The sequence below is a fragment of the Arctopsyche grandis genome, chromosome 1, assembly GCF_051622035.1.
Source record: "Arctopsyche grandis isolate Sample6627 chromosome 1, ASM5162203v2, whole genome shotgun sequence".
In the NCBI taxonomy this organism is placed as follows: Eukaryota; Metazoa; Arthropoda; class Insecta; order Trichoptera; family Hydropsychidae; genus Arctopsyche; species Arctopsyche grandis.
This window is the reverse complement of record NC_135355.1, coordinates 25,476,606-25,499,126: the sequence shown is the minus strand read 5'-3', so window position 1 is coordinate 25,499,126 and position 22,521 is coordinate 25,476,606. Positions and strand designations below refer to the sequence as shown.

Below are 22,521 nucleotides of genomic sequence, written 5' to 3'. Positions count from 1 at the left end.
ATATATATATATATATATATATATATATATATATATATATATATATATAAATATATATATATATATTTATATATATATATATATGTAGATGCGTGTATAGTGTATGCATGCGTTCGTGCCCGGACCCGCAATAAAACGTCAAGTCATTAAGGATCCCTTTGGTGCTCCGCTCTTGTTTGTTTCCTTTCTGCCATGGGATGGCGGCGGTGGGGTCGTTCCATCCCCCAGACGACCCTCGCCGGTAATTACGTGTATATTAAACCGTCTCGTATTGTTAACGATCCCGTCGGCCGCGCTCAAAGGGTTGATGCACGTATTTACCAAGTGCAGACGGGCTACGACACTTTTAACTAACGACTAACTAAAGATACTGTGGCAAATATATCCGTTCAATTGAGATGAAAATTTATGTATAATATAAATACATATGTACATATGTATATACAATGTTAAATTAAATTAAAATTGTCATACGACTTCCGTTCGATTTAGAAATTAAAAAAAATAATTGCTAATTCAGTTTCCTAGATTCAATACAAAAATTCTCACTAATAATTGAATTTTTTTTGGAATGTACCAAAAAAACTTTCTGGGACTCTGGTATCTCTGTATCTTACTATTAATTTGTATATTTATTATACTATTACTTTGTGTATGTACATTTGTACATAGTATTATCGATCCATCAATTATGAATGTTACTGTCTGTTGGATACAGAGCATTGAATATCCAAGCAAATTAAACTGGACCGTATAGTTTATAGAAATTTTTTGGACATTTGAATATACATACATATTTATATATAATACTAATGTTATTATGTCCGTTGAAATTTAAACGGGTGATTTCGGAAACACATGTATACATGATTTAAAATAAAGTTACAATATGAATAAAAAACACCGTTGTCATAAACTCTGAAAGATATTCGGCCGTGATAGGGATCTGATTTCTGTCAAACTTTTGCACAAACACAGTTGAAATCTCTGATAGTTGATGCCTATTCTCAGTTTGGCGAATATGTGTCACAGATAAAGTCTTGCCCCAAAAATTTTTGGAGGTTGATCAACTCCAAACGTAAGACTTTATGTGCTCTTTCTAACATGCATTATGATAGTAATATTAATTTTGTTGGTCATGTTGAGATTTCTGAGGCTTTCGCTGACTATTTTTGCTCACAGCTTGTTCAGGAGAATAATAGCGTACCTAATCATGACTGTTTCCCTACCAATGACGTGCTTTCCTTTTCCTCGTTCTTGTCTATTAACTCTATTAACGCTGATGCAGTCCTTATCGCATGTTTTTAATTTTTCTCTTGAATCCTGTTCCTTTCCAGCGTTATGGAGGTGTACCCGGATTGTTCATATACATAAGGGGAGTGATAAATCCTATATAGGAAATTAAAAGCCTATCTCCCCATTGTCTAGTCCTACTAAGGTCTAGATCATACTCTGCAGGTACATTTGCAGATATTTTCAAAGTTTTGTGATTGAGTAGCAACATGCATTTCAGCCTGGACACTCAACTGTTACGAATCTGTTCGAGTTTACCAATTATGTTCACCATTCCCTAGACCATCATATATCTGTTCATTCAATTTATACCAATTTCCAGAACGCCTTTGATAAATTAAATCATTTTATTTTATTAAGATGTCCGCATATGGTTTTCATGACAAATTGGTCTAGTTTTTAGATCATATCTTCTGGATCAACAGTTTGTAGTCTTCGGTACCGCTCGCTCTCGTGTCTATATCGCTGGCTCAAGAGTTCCCCAAGGCTCTAACCTCGGGCCCTTGTTATTCAATTTATTTGTCAATGATATTGGTAAAAAATTGGTCAATTGTCGTTTCTCACTGATCTGAAGCTCTATTTGAGTATCGATTCTGAACGGTCTTGTGAGCTTACAAGAGCATCTAAATACTCTTCATGATTGGTCGTTAATCAACTGTTTGCCTCTTAATATCTCCAAGTGTAAGGTAATATGTTACTTCAAATCAAGATCTATCTATTTTGCTGGTAACTCTTTACTGAACTGGGTCAATTTTACTGTTGATCTAGGGGTTGCATTTCAGAGTTATCTAAAGTTCTCTGATCATATTGACTCTGTATGTTGCTCTGCCTCAAGAGTGCTTGGGTTTGTTTTTAGTAATTCTCGACACTTCCATAATCCCACTGTTCTGAGGCTGCTGTATAATGCTCTAGTTAGGAGTATCTTGGAATACGCCTCTATGATCTGGAGTCCTTCAACCAAATATCTATTTATCAAACTCGAACTTATCCAAAGACGCTTCCTTTGGCTGCTTTATAAATATCAATATGGGATTTACCCATATTTATTTCCTTCATAATTCATCATGGGTATGGTCGGCTACACTTATCTTGAACACAGGAGGAGTGTTCCCTCATCAAGTTCTTGTTTTCCATATTTAGAGGTTTTATCCCATGTCCGTCTATCCTGGCTGAGTTGGGCCTTCATGCTCCGGAGGGTTTGATAAGAACCCACCATCGTCCCATTTTTCATACTCATCTGGCTAGAATTGGCTTATAGCAATTCTCCCACTCCTCGTGGCCTCCGTTTCTTAAATTCACTGGATGGTGCCATTGACATTTGTCACATCTCTCGTCATTTTCTGCACCACTTCCTTAGTTATGGAGGTCGCGACCAATTACAACTGTTAAGTTAGTTTGATCAGTTAAGAATTTTTAAGAATTTTTATGTCATGTTTATTTATTTTTCTTTTCTTCTATTTATGTATTTTTACATGTATTTCATGTAATTTTCTCTATTATTAATCTTTTTAGCACACTCGTCGCTTTGGAGCAATCTGTTAGACGAGTGTGCTTGATTAATCGATGTATAATAAAATAAATAAAATAAAATAAATAATAATAATATCGGCGCAATCCGTTGTAAGGACTTGCAATTTCTTGGCATTCTTGGTTAATTGCTTGATTAGTTGATGTATAATAAAATTATAAATTACATATTATTATTAGTATGTAGATCGCAATTAAATTATGTGCTATTTAGAACGCTTCATTTATCAGCCACAATGATCTACTGGTTTAAAGCTTTGTCGAGCAACAGATCGGTCCTGGTTCGATCCGTGGTCCGCAACTTTGAATTAATTTTATTTTTCAAATATAATTAATTTTAATTGAGAAATATATATTTAATTGTTTAATATGAAAACGAAAAAAATGGTTCAAAACCTCGCTAAATAAGATTATTATTACGGAAAAAGAAGGAAAGAAGGAAAAAATTTAAATTAATGTTTTTAAAAAAGGCCAATTGAAAATTCGACGTTGGCTTCGTCGCTAACTCTCTTAACTCAGGTATATCTGTAAGATGATATTTGTGTTCGCGTGAGGGTATTTAGGGTTGGATTTCGAATGAATTTATACAAAGTTTAGGCTTTTTATCGATTCATTATTATGTTTGGCTAGCGGTAGGACACGAACACACACATAATAACGTATTTTTATTTATAATAATAATAAATAGTATAAAAAAATCTTAAATGGTTTTAATTTTTGTTCACAGGTAGAACGACCTAACTCAAGTGGTGAAAAACAGTGGTCAAGATGAATTTAAAACTTTGTGTAGTGAATTCGACGGTGCTTTATTCTCTCATATTTCGATAAATCATTGTGAATAAGTGATTTCTGATCGATCTAAAAATTATGATCACATCAAAAAAGCAAATCTATCCTGCGAGGAAAATGTTCTGGTGCAACAGAGGCGCATGGTGTCTATTGCTTTTAACCGTTGTCGCGTTTTTCATAGAAGGTATATTAAAATGAGTATATAATATTTATTTTTTCATATAAGATAATCGATTGAATATAGAGTTTTTATTTTTTTTATTTTAATTCAATTTAGACGTTGCTGCAAGTTGGGAAGAATGGTGGACGTACGATGGAATATCAGGTGAGATTTTATTCTCAAAATAATTTATAATTTTATGTTTATACATTTTTGACTTTTGTAATAATATGCTCATTAATAAAGTGAGCAAAAAAAACTTACTACGTTCATCCCACTAAATTCTAATATGATAATGAAATAAAAGATTACAATACATAGCAAAAACATCTGGCTATTTTTTTTTTTTCATAAAACATGAACAAGAACATGCCTTAACAGATCGCTCCAAAGCGACGAGTGCGCTTATACAGATATAATACAATCAATATACATAAGCATTTTATACAATGCGAATTCATACAACGATCCACAGTGACATCTATGGAGAAATTTTTGCAGCATTTTATAATCAAATTGGCGAATCTCAAGATGATGAATAACTTGAGATTAGCAAGAGAGATAGGAAAAGAGATGCCAATGTTACAGGAACCGTTTCAATGAAAAGCTAAAAAGTATATTATATGTATGTACATACTATATACATACGTATATGTAATCAACATATACTAATAGTATAATAGTTGATCTTTTGCTAGTAATACGCATACGTTGCGACTAAATGTTTGGCGGGATAGCTCTCTATCGCTCAATTAATGAAACCATAATCTTTGATTAACGACCCGAAGAAAACCGGATCGCCCCCTCGGTCATAAAATCGGTTATTATGCCGGACTTTATGGTTTTAATGCGGTACTTATGCTATATCAAACGCGGTGATAAAGTAACGAGGCACCGCGCCAGTCTATGTAGTATATTAAAATATGTATATACCATACATATGTGAAGTGCTAAAATCGTCTCGTTCCGAAATTCATTTCCAATATTCAATGTGAAACAGTGCAAATATGTTATACGAATATTACGTAACGTTTAAGTAATTATTTTTGGTTTCAGGTCCTGGATTTTGGGGATTGATTAATCCCCAATGGAATATGTGCAACAAGGGTAGAAGACAGAGTCCTATCGATGTACTGCCAGAAAAATTACTTTTCGATCCTGGATTGAGAAATTTGCACTTCGACAAACACAAGGTTATTAAATTCATCTTTTTAAAAACGACAATCAACAACCAAACAAATATTCATATTTACATACATGTATGATAGTAAAAATGGCTTTATATGAAATTATACATATTGTTTCTATTTCTCAAAACATTTAAAAATTAAAAGTTCAAGAAATTTAAACAATAGTTTCGGAAGACCTTCTATAATGCATTTATCAAATGTAATTTAAATAATACAATCAAACACAATTTACTATAAATAGTATATATAAAATACAAATGTACATATATTAGAATTTATAGGTGGAAAATGGATGCTCATTATAATTATCATTATGTAACTACATATGTATAGTAAAATAAAATAACATAATAAAGTTACATGAATTAAAATTTAATCAGCAACCAAATATGTACATATGTATAGAAATGGGTCAGTCGTCAGGAGCCTTTTTCGACCAAAGAACCAAATAGTGAAAAATATCTAAGAGTCGAGCATATTATTTAAAATATATTTAATATAATAATTATTTTTAAAAAGCCTATTATATAAATTTGATCTGGTTTTATTGTAATTGTCAGACTTTTCTAACGCATCAATATATTTTGAATTCTATCAGCAAATGACTTTAGAGTTTAATGTATGTACAACATTTCTTCTTTTATTAAAAAAAACACGGGAATTGAATAAAGGGAATGTGCTTCAGATTATTATAATAATATTTTAAGGGCCGGGTAGACACATATTTCTCAACAACTTTAATTTGTCTAAACGGCATTAGAAGGAAACAGTTGGTTCTATTAAAAATCGATGTTGAGAGCTTTATCACACAAAGAGCCACCGGTTCCCGACCACTGAAACAAGTAGTCGGCAAAATTGACTTTTCATATTATTTTAATATTTACATTAAATTTGTTTTCTTTGTCACCAAAGAGTAACAAAATCAATATATAACAACCGATATTTCAAAAATTTCATGAAAAAAAAAAATATATATATGTATGTATTTATATGTACATATGTGCTTACATATACATACATATTATAGATGTATTTCCGATATTAAACATTCGAATGTCGGCTCGTTTCCGGTTCGAAGCGCACTCAACAGTATTAGACAGTGCCGATTCATTTCCGTGAATGACAGAAGCGCACGCGCGTTCAGCTGCATAGCAATTTAATCACAGAAACTGCAATTGCAAACTGCTTCAGACTAACAAAGGTTTCCATCGTCAAGCAGATGGGCAGCTGGCCAATTCAGCCTCGACAGACGAGCAATTTGCATTGCAGAAAGTGCCGAAATACCACCGCACAATAATACCCATTGAATAGTCATCTTATGTAGGTACTTGCTCATGTTTGATTGATTTTACAGGTAAGCGGAACCCTTCACAACACCGGTCAATCCTTGATCTTCAGGGTCGACAAGGACTCGAAGCAGCATGTGAACATCTCCGGAGGACCTTTGGCCTATCGATATCAATTTGAAGAGATTTATATCCACTACGGAATGGAAAATCATCGCGGTTCCGAGCATCATATTCAAGGATATTCGTTTCCGGGAGAGGTGAGTTAATATTTTATACAAATATCTGGATCTTGAAGATGTGTTATATTGTCACATATTGTTATTCAAATAGTGGTGACACAGTGAGTAGGAACCGTTGATTTTTGATGAGGGACCGTTCCAACAACGAAATCGTAGAAGTTGGCAAAATTTGTTAAGAAACGATCGACTTGGAGTCACAAATATCAGAACAACAGTACTACAGAAATATTTCTGAATAAATTCTTTTCCATGGAGTTAAATCCAGTGCTTGGTCACGGGGACTTCACGTTGGTTAGCATTAACGTAACCACCGAGCTATTCTGCTGGCTGAAAACATATACATATACATATCATATATATAAAGACGGTAATCTGTGTGTGTGTGGGTGTGTGTGTGTGTGTGTGTGTGTGTGTGTGTGTGTGTGTGTGTGTGTGTGTGTGTGTGGGTTTGTGTGTGTGTGTGTGTGTGTGTGTGTGTGTGTGTGTGTGGGTGTGTGTGTATGTGTGTGTGTGTGTGTGTCCTAACTCTCGCCGAACATAATGAACGAATCGATAAAAATCGATTAATTCATTTTTCGACGAGACGACTTTGTCGCGACTCGAACCGATCACCCCAAATAGCCTGAATATGGGTCTAAATTGAGCTAATGGTCTCGGACATCACGCCAAATCCAATTTTTTATTTCGCCTTTTTTTTTTAAACATTAATTGAAATATTCCTTCTCGCCATATAAAAATACGTAATTTTAATAATTTCATTTTGCGAAGTTTTGAACCGTAGGTTTTATGTATTTATTTTCAATTAAATTATAATTATAATTTAAATATTTATATTTTGACGATATTCGAGAAAAAAATTGATTTCATTCACCGCGGGCGCCGGGAATCGAACCTCGGACCCTCCGATCCAAACGCAATGTCCTCATGAGCTCGCGTCGCACGCCATATCCTCGCCCAGAATACGTGTTACACATCATATGTATATGCACGTAATTTGTTATGTGTAATAATAATATTCAACGTTACGAGGTCAATGACCGTTTGTGTATAATCGGAAAATATTACATTTTGTTAACGTTAACTTTAAGAATTGAAAATTATTACAAATAAAGAATTGAAAACTATCTATGAGAGTCTACGAAAATAACGGTTCCGGTTCCGGATTTTTTTTTTAGTTTTATACGGGTATATAATAATTTTATACCCATGCGATGGTATTTCATCGGGCTATTCACTAGTATAATATAATTTCGAAAGAGACTTTGTATGTATGTAAGTATTGTTGGTTGGGAACTCCGTTTCTATGACGACAATTCAATTGGTTGAATATTATATAATATTTTTTTCGATTCAAATAAATTTAATAAAAAAACAAATGAATATTAACTATTAGATTCGCCATGTTTAAACTGTTTAATATATTACAAATACTGAGCGAAGCCGGGTATATAATATAATGAAAAATATATTACAATATTTAATATTATCGTATCGATTGTCTATTGCGTGCATGCGTGCGTGTGTACAAATTGTGTGTGAATGTCCGTTTACATGCTCTGTCTCTCTTTCTCTCCTTGGAATCGTATATCGTGGAAAGAGAGGCGTTATAGTGTGGGCTTTGCGCATGTCACTTCGTTCACATTTATAATATTTAAAATTTAACTAATTTTTTTGAAAAAAAAAAGTATTTTTTTCATTTATGCTTTTGTTTTCTTTGGTCGATCATTATGATGACTTTTTTGTCGGCCGATCATTATGTACCTAACATATAAGTATCTCATTTGTTTTAAATTGAATAATATTGAATGGCATTTCTAGCACTAAAATATTAGGTGATTGCATAAATTCACTCGTTTACCGTTAGAAAAAGTATGAAAATCGGGCATGAAATTATGTAATCATCGAATATGATAATTTTCAAAAACTTTCTAATACTAACTTTGAATTTGTCAAATTTTGATACAGGTATTTCTTACATTAATTCCAGATATATATCTATGTATATAGTTTTATTGACTATAACATTAAAATTTAGTAAATAAATAATACACAATATTGACGAGCGTTATAATCATTATGAAATTAATCATATAATAAAACAATGAATAGCACTTTTGTAAGTACATATCTATGAGTAACATATATACATATATATACTAACTCAACCTTTTTCAAAGTTTTTAAACAATATCGTACTGTTTATTTAAATATGTGTACATATTATGATAATACTTTGTATGCATATATGTATGTTATATAAAAATAAAGAGACATTTCCATAGGGATATGTAAATTTTTTCTCCTACATATAAATATTTTAATTTAAACCATAGGTGATGTTTGATAACAAATATGCAGACCATTCATTTGAAATTAAATAGATAGCTAATGCTGCGAAAAAAATATATAATACCGACACATGCGAAGGTCGAAACGGACCTTATCGATTTTCGTTCGAAAAACATCCCCGACTCGGGTCGAATAAATTTTGCCGTTATCTAGCGACGATTGTCACGATATTCAGTGGAGACATTAACCCTAAAATGGAAGCGTAATAAAAAATCCCCTAATGGTTCGTCATTAATACGCCGAACTCGGGCACCGAAAAACGACCCGAATTTCGTGTTTCATAATTAAAATGCGACAAGGTCGACCCGCTCTCCTCATTGTGGTCGAATGACTGTGCTCATTCCAACAATCGAAACGCGAAAATTGAAATTTAATCGAATTTTCCCGACGGCATAGACGACAGAAGGTTGAAAAAAGACCTTATTGTACTTTTGATATTAAGTTGTTATTGAAAAATTCAATACAGTCGTCAAAATACAGATCTTCGTACATACATAAATATGGCGCACAGTAATCGTATGCGAATTAATTAATTTAATTCCCAATTCAGCAAGTAATTTTTTTTAATACAAATGTATGTATGTACATTGTTTTTATCCCGTGAAGGCGTCCTTAATTTCGTTTTCAAAATGTTTAAAGAATTCGAAGCTATGGAAAATTGTCAAATATTTACATTCCACTACAGCAATAGAAAATACCTTTCTCGGGATTGGAAAGCAGCAACGTTTGAATTTAATTCAACGACGAAATAATACAAGATTGTACCTACTTTATTTATTTTTCTTTTGAAAATAACAAACCGTAATTGAACAAATGTACACACAATCGGGTTTTGATATTATTATAAAATTCGTATGCAAATGTAGTAGGTTAGTTTATTCAGACCATTAGAGCATAATATGGGACATGCGAACAGTTTCATGCGAGATCGATAATGCAATTAATACAAAATGCACATTAGCCGTTCTAACCCAAAAGTGCTTTAATCAAAGTTCAGCTACAAATGGCTCTCCGGGGGGAGTCAAAGCTGATAATGAATAATCGCTAATAGAGCCGAGATGGCTCACAGCAATTAATCTGATTGAATTCAGAGGCTGAAAGCTTGTGAAAGCGCGCGCTTCAAACGGAAGAAAAGCGACGCGAGCAAAGCTGCTAGGGTTTCATTTTGTTTCAGTTTATTTGTATTTCAACTCGTGTAATCCGTATACTGAAAATAAATCGATACCACATTATTACACAAAGCCGCACTTTTGTTAATGAAATAAGATGCAAATACAACAATCGAGTTTTACCTATTAATAATTTTTAATTTTATTTGCAAACGTGTAATTATGTTGTTGATTTTTTTTTGAAATACTTTATTTGATTAGGTTTTCGTGTAAAAATCAATGAGTGTTTCAGTGAGATGTGTAGATGTGTCTTCTTCTTCTTGTTAATGCCTTGTCCGCATCCTGACGCTGGCGACCACCTCGTCGATTATTTGAATATATCCGCATCGGTCTTCAGCAGCTCGGAACAGCTCTTCGGCGCTCATATTGGTCCACATGCGCATGTTTCGAAGCCAAGATAACTTTTTCCTGCCAATCCATTTTTTTCCTTCTATTTTCCCCATGGTTATCAAACGGAGAAATTCGTATTTTGGACCCCGTATCATGTGTCCGAGGTACTCCATCTTTCTCCGCTTGATGACAGAAACAAGTTCCCTGCCTCTCCCCATCATGCCGAGGACAGCTTCGTTTGATATCTTTTTGTCCACGGAATCTTCAGCATACGCCTATAGACCCACATCTCAAAAGCTTCAATGCGGCTGATCATCTTGGTTTTCAGAGTCCACGTCTCACATCCGTATAGTTATACTGTCCAGACGTAGCTCTTCGCGAATCTCAACCGCGTATGAAGATTGAGATGCTTGTTTGTAAGCGTTGCCTTCATTTTTACAAATGCTGTTCTAGCCATCTCGATGCGGATTCTTAGATCTTCATCTGGGTCCATCTCTTCATTCAGCCAGGTACCCAGGTATTTGAATCTTTTTACTCTTTCTATCACCTCTCCATCCAAGGTTAGATTCCCGGTGTCTGTTTGCATTCTATCTACTATCATAAATTTTGTCTTCTTTAGATTTATGCGCAGACCTCTTCGATTGCTTTCTTGATGTACACGGTCTAGAGATCTTTGCAGGTCTGCTAAATTTTCAGCGACTAGTGCCGTGTCATCAGCATATCTTATATTGGTGATCGTCTCGCCGCCCACCTTGATGCCCTCCGCCTCTTGGAGAGCATCGTGGAAGATGGATTCGTTTTAGGTGTTAAAAAGAGTAGGTGATAGGATGCATCCTTGCCTGACGCCCCGTTCTATAGGAATCTCATCAGTGAATTGATCATCGACACGTACTACTGCAGTCTGATTCCAATAAATATTTCGTAGCAATCTGACATCTCTGTCATCCAGGCCAATATTTTCATCAGGCGAGCGTGTTGGACACGGTCAAAGGCCTTTTCAAAGTCTATAAAGCAGATGTACACAGGTTTACGGACTTCTCTGCATCTTTAGAGTAGTGTTTTCATACAGAAAGGGGCCTCTCGGGTACCCAAGCCTTGTCTGAACCCTAACTGCTCTCTGCTAATCGCCTCTTCACACCGTGAGTAAATTCTGCCCTGTATTATCTTTAGTAGGATCTTCAATGTGTGACTCATTAGGCTAATTATTCTGAAGTCGCTACACGTCCTCGCGTTACTCTTTTTGGGCAATGGGATAAATATGGATTGTAACCAATCGCTAGGTAGTTTGCCTGATAAATATATTTTATTGAAGAGTTTTGTAAGATCTTCTATGTTATCGTCGTTCAATAACTTGAGGAATTCGGCAGGAATCAGATCCGGTCTAGTAGCTTTCCGACTCTTTGCTAGTTTTATAGCATGTTCCACTTCGGATTTCAATATATATGGTCCCGTTTCTGGATCTTCAATATGCCCTCCGGTTTTTCTATTGTCTTTAAAAAGCAATTTTGTGTACTCGGTCCATTCTGATTTCTTCTCATCCATATTTAAAATGATTTTTCCATTTTTATTCCTAAGGAGTATGAAATCTTTTTTTCTGAATGATCCTGTTGCTTCTTTTAGTTTTTTATGTACGTTAAATTCGTCGTGTTTTTCTTGTAATTTTTCAATTTCGTTACATTTTTTTTCCATCCATTTTTCTTTGATTTCTTTAATTTTCCTTTGAATTTGGCGGTGAATATTTTTATATTGTGTTGGATTATTATGTTTGTGTTTTCTACGTTCTTCCATTAAATGTATAATTTCATCCGTCATCCAAGGTTGTTTTTTATTAATTATTTGATTTGTTTCAAGAAACTTTTTCCCAGATTGGGTCATTGCTGATTTCATACCTTCCCACTTTAAGTTTACATTACTATTTTCTTCAATACATTTTTGTTTAAAATTTTTATTGAGATCTTTTGTAAATTGTTCGTGGATCGTAAGATTTTTAAGCAGCTCTAAATCCAATCTTGGTTTAGGTTTTGATGCTCTTAAAATCTTTTTCAGTCTTATCTTCAATTTCACACAAAGTAGATTATGATCGGATGCCACGTCTGCACCAGGGTAGGTTTTCACCGATTTTATACTATTTTTTAATCTACTGTTTATCAAAATAAAGTCAATTTGGTTTCGCACAATATTATCAGGACAGTCCATTGGGGATTTCCATGTGTATAATCTTCTTTTAGGTAGCTTAAAGAAAGTATTCAAGATAACATACTGCTCTTCCTGGCAAAACTGAACTAGTCTGTCTCCTCTCTCATTTCTTTCTCCAAGTCCGAAGCGACCAGTTATACCCATTGTTTCTTCGTCTTCAACTTTGGCGTTGAAATCTCCCATTATAATGTTAACATCATGTTTTTTCGTATATGTCATCAATTCTTTGATTTGTTGATAAAATTCTTCAATCTCATTTTCTTCTTTATCGAAAGTGGGGGCATACACTTGTATTATGTTAACATTTATAGGTTTTCCTGCTAATTGTATCATCATGACTCGTTCAGATAACGGAATAAAGTTTCTCACACTTTTACTGATGTCGTCTTCCAGAATCACAGCAACACCATTCTTATGAGTGCCGTCAAGCGATCCCGAGTAGTAAGTCGTATATCCATTGCAATGCATCGTTTTTCCTGCTCCAGGCCACCTAGCTTCGCTTATGCCGAGCATCTGTATTTGGTTTTTTTTTCATTTCTATTTGCAAATTTTCAATTTTACCTGCTTGATACATGGTTCTAACATTCCATGTACCAATTTTTCGTATGTTCACCACTTTGAGTCCGGGGATTCTTAGCACCCCTGTCCCATTGAAGGGACGCCGGAGACTCGGGGCCGTGGTTTTAGGTTTTCTCTTCATGGTGGTTATACTAGGGATATGAGAGCACAGTAGTTTTCCCCAAACCTTCTGCTCCGCAGAATTCAAACCGATTGAGTGGCTGCCACGTCGCTTTGAATCTTCCATCTTTTGCCGTTTTAGTATATTGCATATACTTCCGCCGTGGATGGTACTGACAGAGCTGCTGCCCACTGCCAGGGAATTTTTTATGGAGTTTCCTTCTCTATGAAAGGTGTTACGGTACCTTTCAAAACCGGGTTGTGCTTTTGTTAAGCGGCGGCACTTACTCGCCGCTGACCTGAGACCGTCATAGTGTTGTAGATGTGTAAAATGCTTAAAATGCACCCGTTTCTCGTTTTTTCAAAATTTGTCACCTACATACATATGTACATATAATCAGTGGTTTAGTGCTAAATAAAAAAGAACCATGTTGGTGTTTAATTTTTACGACTCCCCCCCCCCACTTTTTTTGCTAATAAATATTCTTACTTGTTGAAATTATGATGTATTTTTTATATTTTATGAAAACTTCCATAATTCGTGTTTGTGTGTCAACAGCAACATTTACTATTAGCAATGTACATATGTATACATACATACAATGTCAAATTTTAACATGTGAATTTAGAGATGACTATTCATTTAAGCTGAGTTCCCTCATTTTATCTATCTTCAAGTGCATATGGTAAATAGTTCAAAGAATGCTTTCTTTCAAAGTTTTAGGTGGTTTTAGATAAAAAAGCAAATAAATTTCATTAATTAGTCTTTTAAGTTTTGAATGTGCTTAGATTATTATTCAATTGTGATTATCGAGTGTTAGAGCGAGAGTCGGCTCACAATGTTTGGAATATGAAATTTAAGTCAAAATATTTTTTAATTGTACTAGAAAAACAATGTTTATATCAATCAACGTGCCAGGGCAGCGACTTGGCTCAAAAAGAAGTACCAGGGCGGTGACCTGGCCCGACTTCACCACTGCATATAATATATGTACATATAAATAGTTCTATTCATCAAGGAGCGCCACACAATCACAGAATTTTATTTTTCATGATTTTTCCCAGTCAATAACCATCATAAATTAAAGCAATTCACCATCCTCTGATAAATGAAGGCCTCTCCAACACGCGTCCCTTCGTCTCTGTTTTGCGCAACTCTCATCCATCTCACCTTACATTTTTTTCTTATTTCACCCACTGCCTTTCTTTCAACCTTATATGTATATTCTCTAGACACACCATACACCTAAGTAAATGTATGTACATAAGTACCTACATATGCATATATAATAACCAGCGGCGTTGACTAGTCGTTAGCATATTATGCTTTCGAGCAAAGTGGTCACGGATTCGAGTCCCGCTGCTAGCCAGACTTTGATTTGTGACTCCAGGTCGTTCATGTAAAATTGGCATCTTCCTATCGCTCTTGCTAATCTCAATTTATTCAGCGTCTTGAGATTCGTCAATTTGATTATAAAGATGCTGCAAAACTTTCTCCATAGATTTTTATATGAATTTGCATTGTATAAAATGCTTGATTTGTTGTATTGATTGATTGTAATGTATATATATATATATATATATATATATATATATATATATATATATATATATATATATATATACATATATATATACATATATATATATATATATATATATATATATATATATATATATATATATATATATATATATATATATATATATATATGTATATATATATTGATTGATTGTAATGTATCTGTATATGTAAGTGCACTCGTCGTTTTCGAGCGATCGTAAAGGCGTGTGTTCATGTTCTACGAAATAAATAATAAATATATAATCGATATATATAATAAAAATATGTTTGTATGTACATACACATGTCACTTCTCTGAAATAAAATAAAAAAAATTGTTAAACTTTAAGGTGTTTTCAAAAAAAAGCTTTTAAAGAAAATCCTACACTTCTCAGATTTTTACAAAGATAATTAAATGAAAAAGATAAATATAAGATAAACAAATGAAAAAGAAAAGAATAAAAGCTACAACATGACAAAATAGCACATTGCATAACTAAACTAAAGTGTTAAAATATTGGAAAAAGGTTATAAAATAGAATAGAAGAAGAAATGGATCAATCGGTCAAGATTCTCTTGATGTTAATCCTGAATTGATGTAGGGAAATACCGAACAGATCAACCTCATTCAGCTCCCCGTTAAACATACGATAAACACGCTGCAGATAAGAATATTTTTGGGAATTAGTATTGAAAGGATTAAGTGAAAAGAGTGTAACGTGTCTAGAATACCTAACTGGGATCCTGAAATCAACCTTATTCAGTAAATCAGAACAATCAAGGAAACCATTTATGAGCTTAAAGAAGAATGTAGCATTAGTAAGTCGTCGCCTGACAGAAAGATTGTTAAAAGATAGGATTTTTAAAATATCGGGAACAGTAGAATGGGTATAGGTAGGAAAAAGGTAGCGTAAGGATTTAATTTAATTTAAGTTGGACTTTTTCAATACAATTAATATGGGATAAATAAAAAGGTGACCAGATAATTGAGGCAAATTCAAGGTGAGACTCTACAAAGGAAAAATAAAGTAATTAAAGACATAGATTTCCTCGGATTCTTTTAAGGTACCAAAAGTACCAAAGTTTATTGAGTAATAGGTTTTGATTGATTTTATCAAATGCTTTAGAAAAATCCGTATATAGTCTATATTGTAGTCTAGTGTTGCTCCCGTTGATATTTCACCGGATAGTTTCTGTAAAAGAATTGATCAATTCTTCAAAATAAAGTTATATGTATAATGACAAACAACAATAATTTTCAATAGTCAAAGCAAGGTGGAATCGGGAATTGGAATTTTAATAGGAATCGGGAATCGGAAATGAAATAGGAATCGGGAATTAGAACTGAAATAGGAATCGAGAATCGGAATCACAATCGGAATCGAAATCTAATCGGGAATCGGAACTAAAGTAGGAAATAGTTCCATTTAATTGATATAATCTGTGATTTCATATCATTCTTATTTATCACTAGTTTTGGGCCCGTTGATTTCAACGGTTGGTTTCGGAAAGGATTTGAATTAAAATAAAGTTTTATGTTATATGTATATAAAGAAGTAGGTTGTGTTCGATGCGCGTTCTCCTCTTTTTTCAAATATCATTAAAATATAATTAATTTAATATTAATAATAAATTAATTATATTTTAAATAATTTTATACAACAAAAAATTAAAAACCTTGCTAAATAAAGTTATAATATTATGTACTTACTCTTATATGAACACATTCTTGTAAATGGTTTTAGTCAAGAGGTTAAAGTAAATATTTAGTCGTGCTATAAACGAAATCAATTACAAACAATCTTCGGTCATTGACCTGGCAACCTTGAATAATAATATAGGTCGAAAAACCTGCTTACATTACATTATATGTGTCATTTATAACACCTTGTCTGAGAGCGGCTGTGGTTCGCTGTTAATGTTCGCGTTTATGTAGACCTAGACATCACAGGTTCGAAACCCGAGCTGGTATATTTCAAAATTCATTTTATTTTTCAAATATCGTTAAAATATAATTAATTTTAATTAAAAAATATATATTTAATTGTTTAATATGAAACCAAAAAAAAAGTTCAAAACCTCGCTAAATAAAATTATTATAATTACGTATTTTTATATAGCGAGAACGAAAGATTTCAATTGATTTTTAAAAAAAGGACTATTTGAATATTCTACGATGGTTTCACGGCTAAGTCTCTGAACTCATCTATACCTTTAAAACAGTGGTTCTTAACCTTGTTGGAGGTACTGAACCCCAAATGCGCATTCATTCAACCCTTCTTAGTTGGAAAAATAAAATATGATTTTTTTCAAATTCAAAACATATGTAGGTATATATTTTACTGGTGCACACAATGAACCGTGCATCAACATCACTGTTAAGCACCATTAAAACACGAATTTCACACAAAAACAAAAACATAATAATGAATATTTACTGCAAATCAGTGTGGCTTCTGCTGTTGCCTTTCAGGGACCAGTTCAGAAAAGCGCGGCTTCACCTTGGCAAGTGCCACTCTCGTGTCATTTTTGCAACAAAGTCTGTTCCTTTTCTTCGTTTTTATGTCCAGCATCCTCGAAAAGGATTGCTCCCAAAGATATGTAGTAAAAAACGGTATGAAAATCTCCAGAGCTTTCTTAGCAATAACAGGGTACGTTACCATTTGTTGACACCAACAATTTTCAACAATATGCAGGTGAGTTTTTTTTATCCAGAAATTCGGAAATGCTAAGTGCGGTGTTCGTCAATGTGCATTTCCTTTTGAATCCTTTCAAAACCGAATCTAATGGAAAACGTCGCGCTTTCCCCGCATCCTCCTCTACACTCATCTCCCCTAGTCTGTCGGTACGGTTGTCTCCTTTTACGCGGTGCATTTTTAACGTAATATCCGGTGTGCCGGGAGGCTTCTTCCGCCTTAGGCAAGAGCGCATCTCCGCGGTTTAACGACGAAGCATGCCAAAGGAAATTATTCTCTTTCGGATGAGCACTGTTCGCACCTAAAGATAACGAACGACCCATAACGCTATCAGTGGACCGCGCTCGGCGAAATATATTACACGTATTATTCACGCCGTTACATTTTCTCGAGAGCTGACGTCCAAGTTTTCTCAATCGATCGTTCAATCGAAGGGGTGGTATTGAAATAGACCGGAGTTGATTACTCTGCTGTTCTTAAATCTTAAGCTTTGCTTTTTGACTTTCGTTGATTTTATTTTGTTTGATTTTAATGAACATTAACGAAATTTCACGTATTTCCGTTTTAATTTGATGCAGTAATCCAAACTGAATGCAAATCACTAAGCCAACTAATTATATTATCACAGATTTATGGTGATTTTATATAGTCATATGAAGCTATTCATATTTTTTAAGCTAGCATCATATCTTCATGAATGGATGTAGTTTTACGTCAAAAGATGATTTTACATTTCACTTTTATTAAAAAAATATTTTTTGAGGAAGCTTTCAAAAACTGTTGTAATCAAAATAACTAATAATTCTCTCAAAAAACGGCTTCCGCCTTAAAAATTTCGTTTTTTTATTTTGAAATGCTTTTGATTGTTAAAAAAATATGATAATGGTAAATATTAGGTCTACTATGCATAGCAGTTTCTGATCTATTTATCATTTTCTATTTAAGAAATTATTAGTTTATATCTGAAGGGTATAAACATCATTTTATTATCAAGACTTTGCATGGTTATTAGTGATTCTATTGTAAAATCCACTAGTTAATTTATTAGTAATGTCTAGCGACCAACGGAATGCTATTTCGGGTCTGTAATTTTTTCAGCTTATAAATGTTATAAATTGATTTACGAACTTGTTCTGGACTATTTGTTGTTTTAAATGGTTGGTATTGGATAAATTATTTAATACAGGTCCCGGCGTAGATTAATATTGCTCTGATTTGGTGCTACTTGGTAGATAAAAGTGTCTAATTTGGTGCTATTTGTCAAGCGAGTGGTATTATCTGCACATAGAACTAAATGAAAGATTTTGGTATGTATATTTAGATATGTCATATACATACATATATATATATATACGTGGCAAATAAGAATGGACCAAACAAGCTCCACTGTGGGACTCCTGCTGATTCCAGTTATGAGCGTAACGCGCTTTGTGTGGGAGTTTCTGGTAACCAGCAGCATAGACTAGTGATTAGCATATGTATAATGGTTTCAAACAACAGAGTGGTCACATGTTCCAGTTCAACTGGTTGCTCTTGGCCAGACCTTAGTTTGTGACACCATTTCCAATCAGAGTTTGCCATTTTTTTCTAATTTTCATTAAAACGGTTCCTGCAAAAATTGGCATTTCCTCCTCTATCTCTCTATATTGAGTTATTCAGTGTCTCAAGATGCTGCAAAAAATTTTCGTATAAATTAGTTCTGTATAAAGCTTGTATTAATCGTATTGTATAAAATGTTTGCAATGCACTTTGCAATTTTTAACCATAGATGTCGTGTATATTTAAAAAATAAATAATAATTATGAATTTATATATAATTTGTGTTTCTTGATTTGCATAGTACACTTGTCACATTGGAGCGATCTGTAAGACGAGTGTATATGATTAATTGAATAAAAAATAAAATTAAAATTAAAACGGAAACTTTAAATTCTCGCTAATCAGCTAAAACTAATCACTATCAATCCAATTAAACTGAAATATAAACCTATTTAGCATTTATTTTCTTTTAAAATAATAAAAATAACCGAAACTATTCTAAAAAAAAAAGGAAATCGATCAATATTTCGATATGATGTTTCCTTGATAAGACGTAATTTTTTCACTCGGATTAATGTTAGAAAATCCTAAATTCATTTTTCGCTCCAGCCTAATATATGTATATCGTCTAAATAATTCCTTTTAAACCTACAAAAAATTTTGTAATGCATCAAAAATATTGACAAAATTAAAATTACGTTTTAATAACTTGTTCACGAAGTTAAAATTCATGCATTATCCCAATACTCTTTTTTAAATCTCATCAAAACCGTGTAATGTGATATACATACATACATATGTATGTACATAAAAAGCTTCACCACCTCTAGATAACGGCACGTATACCATGCGGTCTTCAAACGGTGTGAGTTTGAGAGTGATTTAAATTTAAAATTGTACAAATGTAAACGAGGCAAGGTAAACTAGAGGCCGTTTGTGGGTTAACGTGCACAATGCACCCGTTATAAATTCATCCGGTACACTTCGCATACGGGAAAACGGTGTTCGGGTTTCTAGTAGCATCGGGGAAAAGGGATGGTGCATGTGCAATGTATGGTGCATGTGCACCAGTGTGCCATTACATACATACATACATACATACATATATCGCTATCGCGTGGAGAGGTGGCCATTAGCCGACACTGCATCGTTTCCAATGGTTAAATAAAATTTTACAAGACTCATATCATTATGGTTATGTAAAATAAAATATTATATAAGTACTAGTGACGTGATTCACGCCTTTGTGCACTTAAAAAAACTTGTCAGCTTACATAAAGTTTCTTTAAACCACCCACTAGAATATTCTCGATTTAAAAAAATATAATTATATATAAATATAATCACTTTTAGAGCCTCTTCAGCTTATTTTAACCTTATTCTTGGTTCTGGTAATTATCCAGAAAAATGGAAATTATCTAGAGTCATTCCTATTCATAAAAGTAGCTCTAAAAATGAGGTTGAAAATTAGAGACCTATTGCTATCATCTCGGCTATTCCAAATTTTTTTTTTTTTTTCCAAAAGCATTTCTTCGTTTTCTATATAAGAAAGAGTAAGGGTACTACCCATATCTCTATCCTACTCCTTTCCTTTTGGGTATGCTTGGTTATAATTCCCGTGAACTTCTCGTTAATTCGTTTCGTTCTCTAGGTACTGCGTGGTAATACGTCATGCCCGTTGTTGCTGGAACAGTTGGGACTTAATGTACCTAATAATTATGTGCGTGGTAGATATCATTATTTGATGGTTGTACCTCCTGCTCGCACAGTTCTTTTTCGAATGGCTCCTATACCAAGAGCTATTCGACTTCTCAATGAAATCGTTGCTGCCGTCCCTGAATGCGATATTTTCCACCTCGGTGAGCGTAGATTATCGGATATTATTTTAACATATTTATCTGGTAGCCTGGGATCATCATTACTTTCTTAATTTGACTGTGATGTATGAGTGGAAACTTAATCTACTCTCTTCCATTTGGGCCTCGCAGGGATGTTTTGTATTTGTAGCTTGTTCTTATTTATCGGAACAGGCTGCAGGTGCAAGACATTCCCTTATTTGTATTTTTTCTTATTTTAAATTTTAATTACCATAAAGTTTTTTATGATTGTGTTAAATGCTGTGTGATTTTTTTTACTTATCTTTTTTTAAATTTTTTGTATCCTAATTTTTTTCTTTCGCTTTCTGTTGTATCTATTAATTTTTTATTTTATTTTTTGTTTTCTCCCTCTCTTATTTTATTTTATTATTTTATTATGTAGGCCATTGTGGCGCATTAGGTTTTTCCTGTAATTCCATAATGGTCAAAAACGTTAAATAAATAAATAAATAGTTTGTTGCCAGAATATGAACACATGTATGTACATGAAAAAGATCATTGTTTTGAGTGTATGATGGAACAAATAGTAAAAGTGTTAATTAACCACAACGCATTTTCATAGAAAGTATTGTATTTAATGAAACGTGATACAAAACTTCTACATTTTCCATTGGTGCAACCCGAGAAGAGATTTCCTTTTCCTCTGGCGAAGTTTCCTGGTTCAAAGTAAATCCCTTCGGTGGGGGTAGCTGGCCGCTTTCTGCCGGCAGGATCATCAATTATATTTCGGACACGTTGCTTGTGCGCCCCAAGGAAAAACATTTTCCTTTAAGGACACAACATCTTTGTACCTCGGGAAACTTATAATTAACCAAGTTGTTACCGGGGGAGATGCCTCTGGGTGATGCTTCTTCTTCTGCCTCATTAAAGTCGAATCCTATATCAGAAATTAGGTGCCAAAAAACATGGTTATTAAAACAAAGAGGACGCGGGAAAATTGCGCTCGTAATATTCCCTCATTATCGAGATCGTACAAGAAGACTTTCAACCCACGATATTAATATTATTCAGTTCTTCACAATTACATGTTAAAACGAGATATGTATTAAAATTAGACACGTGTAAAATGATGTTTAATGTATGAAATAATAATCTCCAAAGATTATTATTTCCATTATCACACTAACAATAATATCATATTTCTGTATGTGCTTGATGTATGTATGTGAGCGTTTTGTACATTATGGATCGTTAAAATTACAAGCGCTTTTAATTGAACTTGATTGTAATTAAAGCTTTCTGATGAAAGTCTGTTTTTAATCATATATAATAGCTTTTCAGGCGAAAATTTGCTTTCGAAATGCTCTTTAATTTTATTTCAAAATTCTTCATAAAATGTTTCAAAAATGTAAATTTTAAATCACAAATGATAAAATCACAAGAGCCTGATAACACTGCAACAAAAAAGATACGTTTTTTACACACCGGAGCGAGACGTCATTCTTTATTGAGTTGGACCCACTAAATTCGAATATCACAACGGTTTTATTGGTTTCTTTTTATGTATAAAAAAAGCATTAAATTCATAATAAATAGAAAAAATACCTGACTATTGATTCTAATACGTACTTTTGACAAAAATACTAGATTTTGAGTCAAAGATTACAAAATTCAAATATCTGTAAAAGTCGCGCAT

The 22,521-nt window shown here is 33.4% G+C and overlaps 1 protein-coding gene across 1 annotated transcript in view; it reads left to right on the top strand.

Annotated features, from left to right (window-relative positions):
* CARPA (Carbonic anhydrase-related protein A) overlaps window positions 1-22,521 on the top strand; it is a 72,378-nt gene that overhangs the window by 35,736 nt on the left and 14,121 nt on the right. The window contains exons 2-5 of the mRNA XM_077433496.1: window positions 3,548-3,793; window positions 3,887-3,934; window positions 4,826-4,962; window positions 6,314-6,505. Of these exons, the coding sequence (XP_077289622.1) occupies window positions 3,688-3,793; window positions 3,887-3,934; window positions 4,826-4,962; window positions 6,314-6,505 (483 nt within the window). The 5' untranslated portion in view covers window positions 3,548-3,687. The remainder of the gene's footprint in view (window positions 1-3,547; window positions 3,794-3,886; window positions 3,935-4,825; window positions 4,963-6,313; window positions 6,506-22,521) is intronic.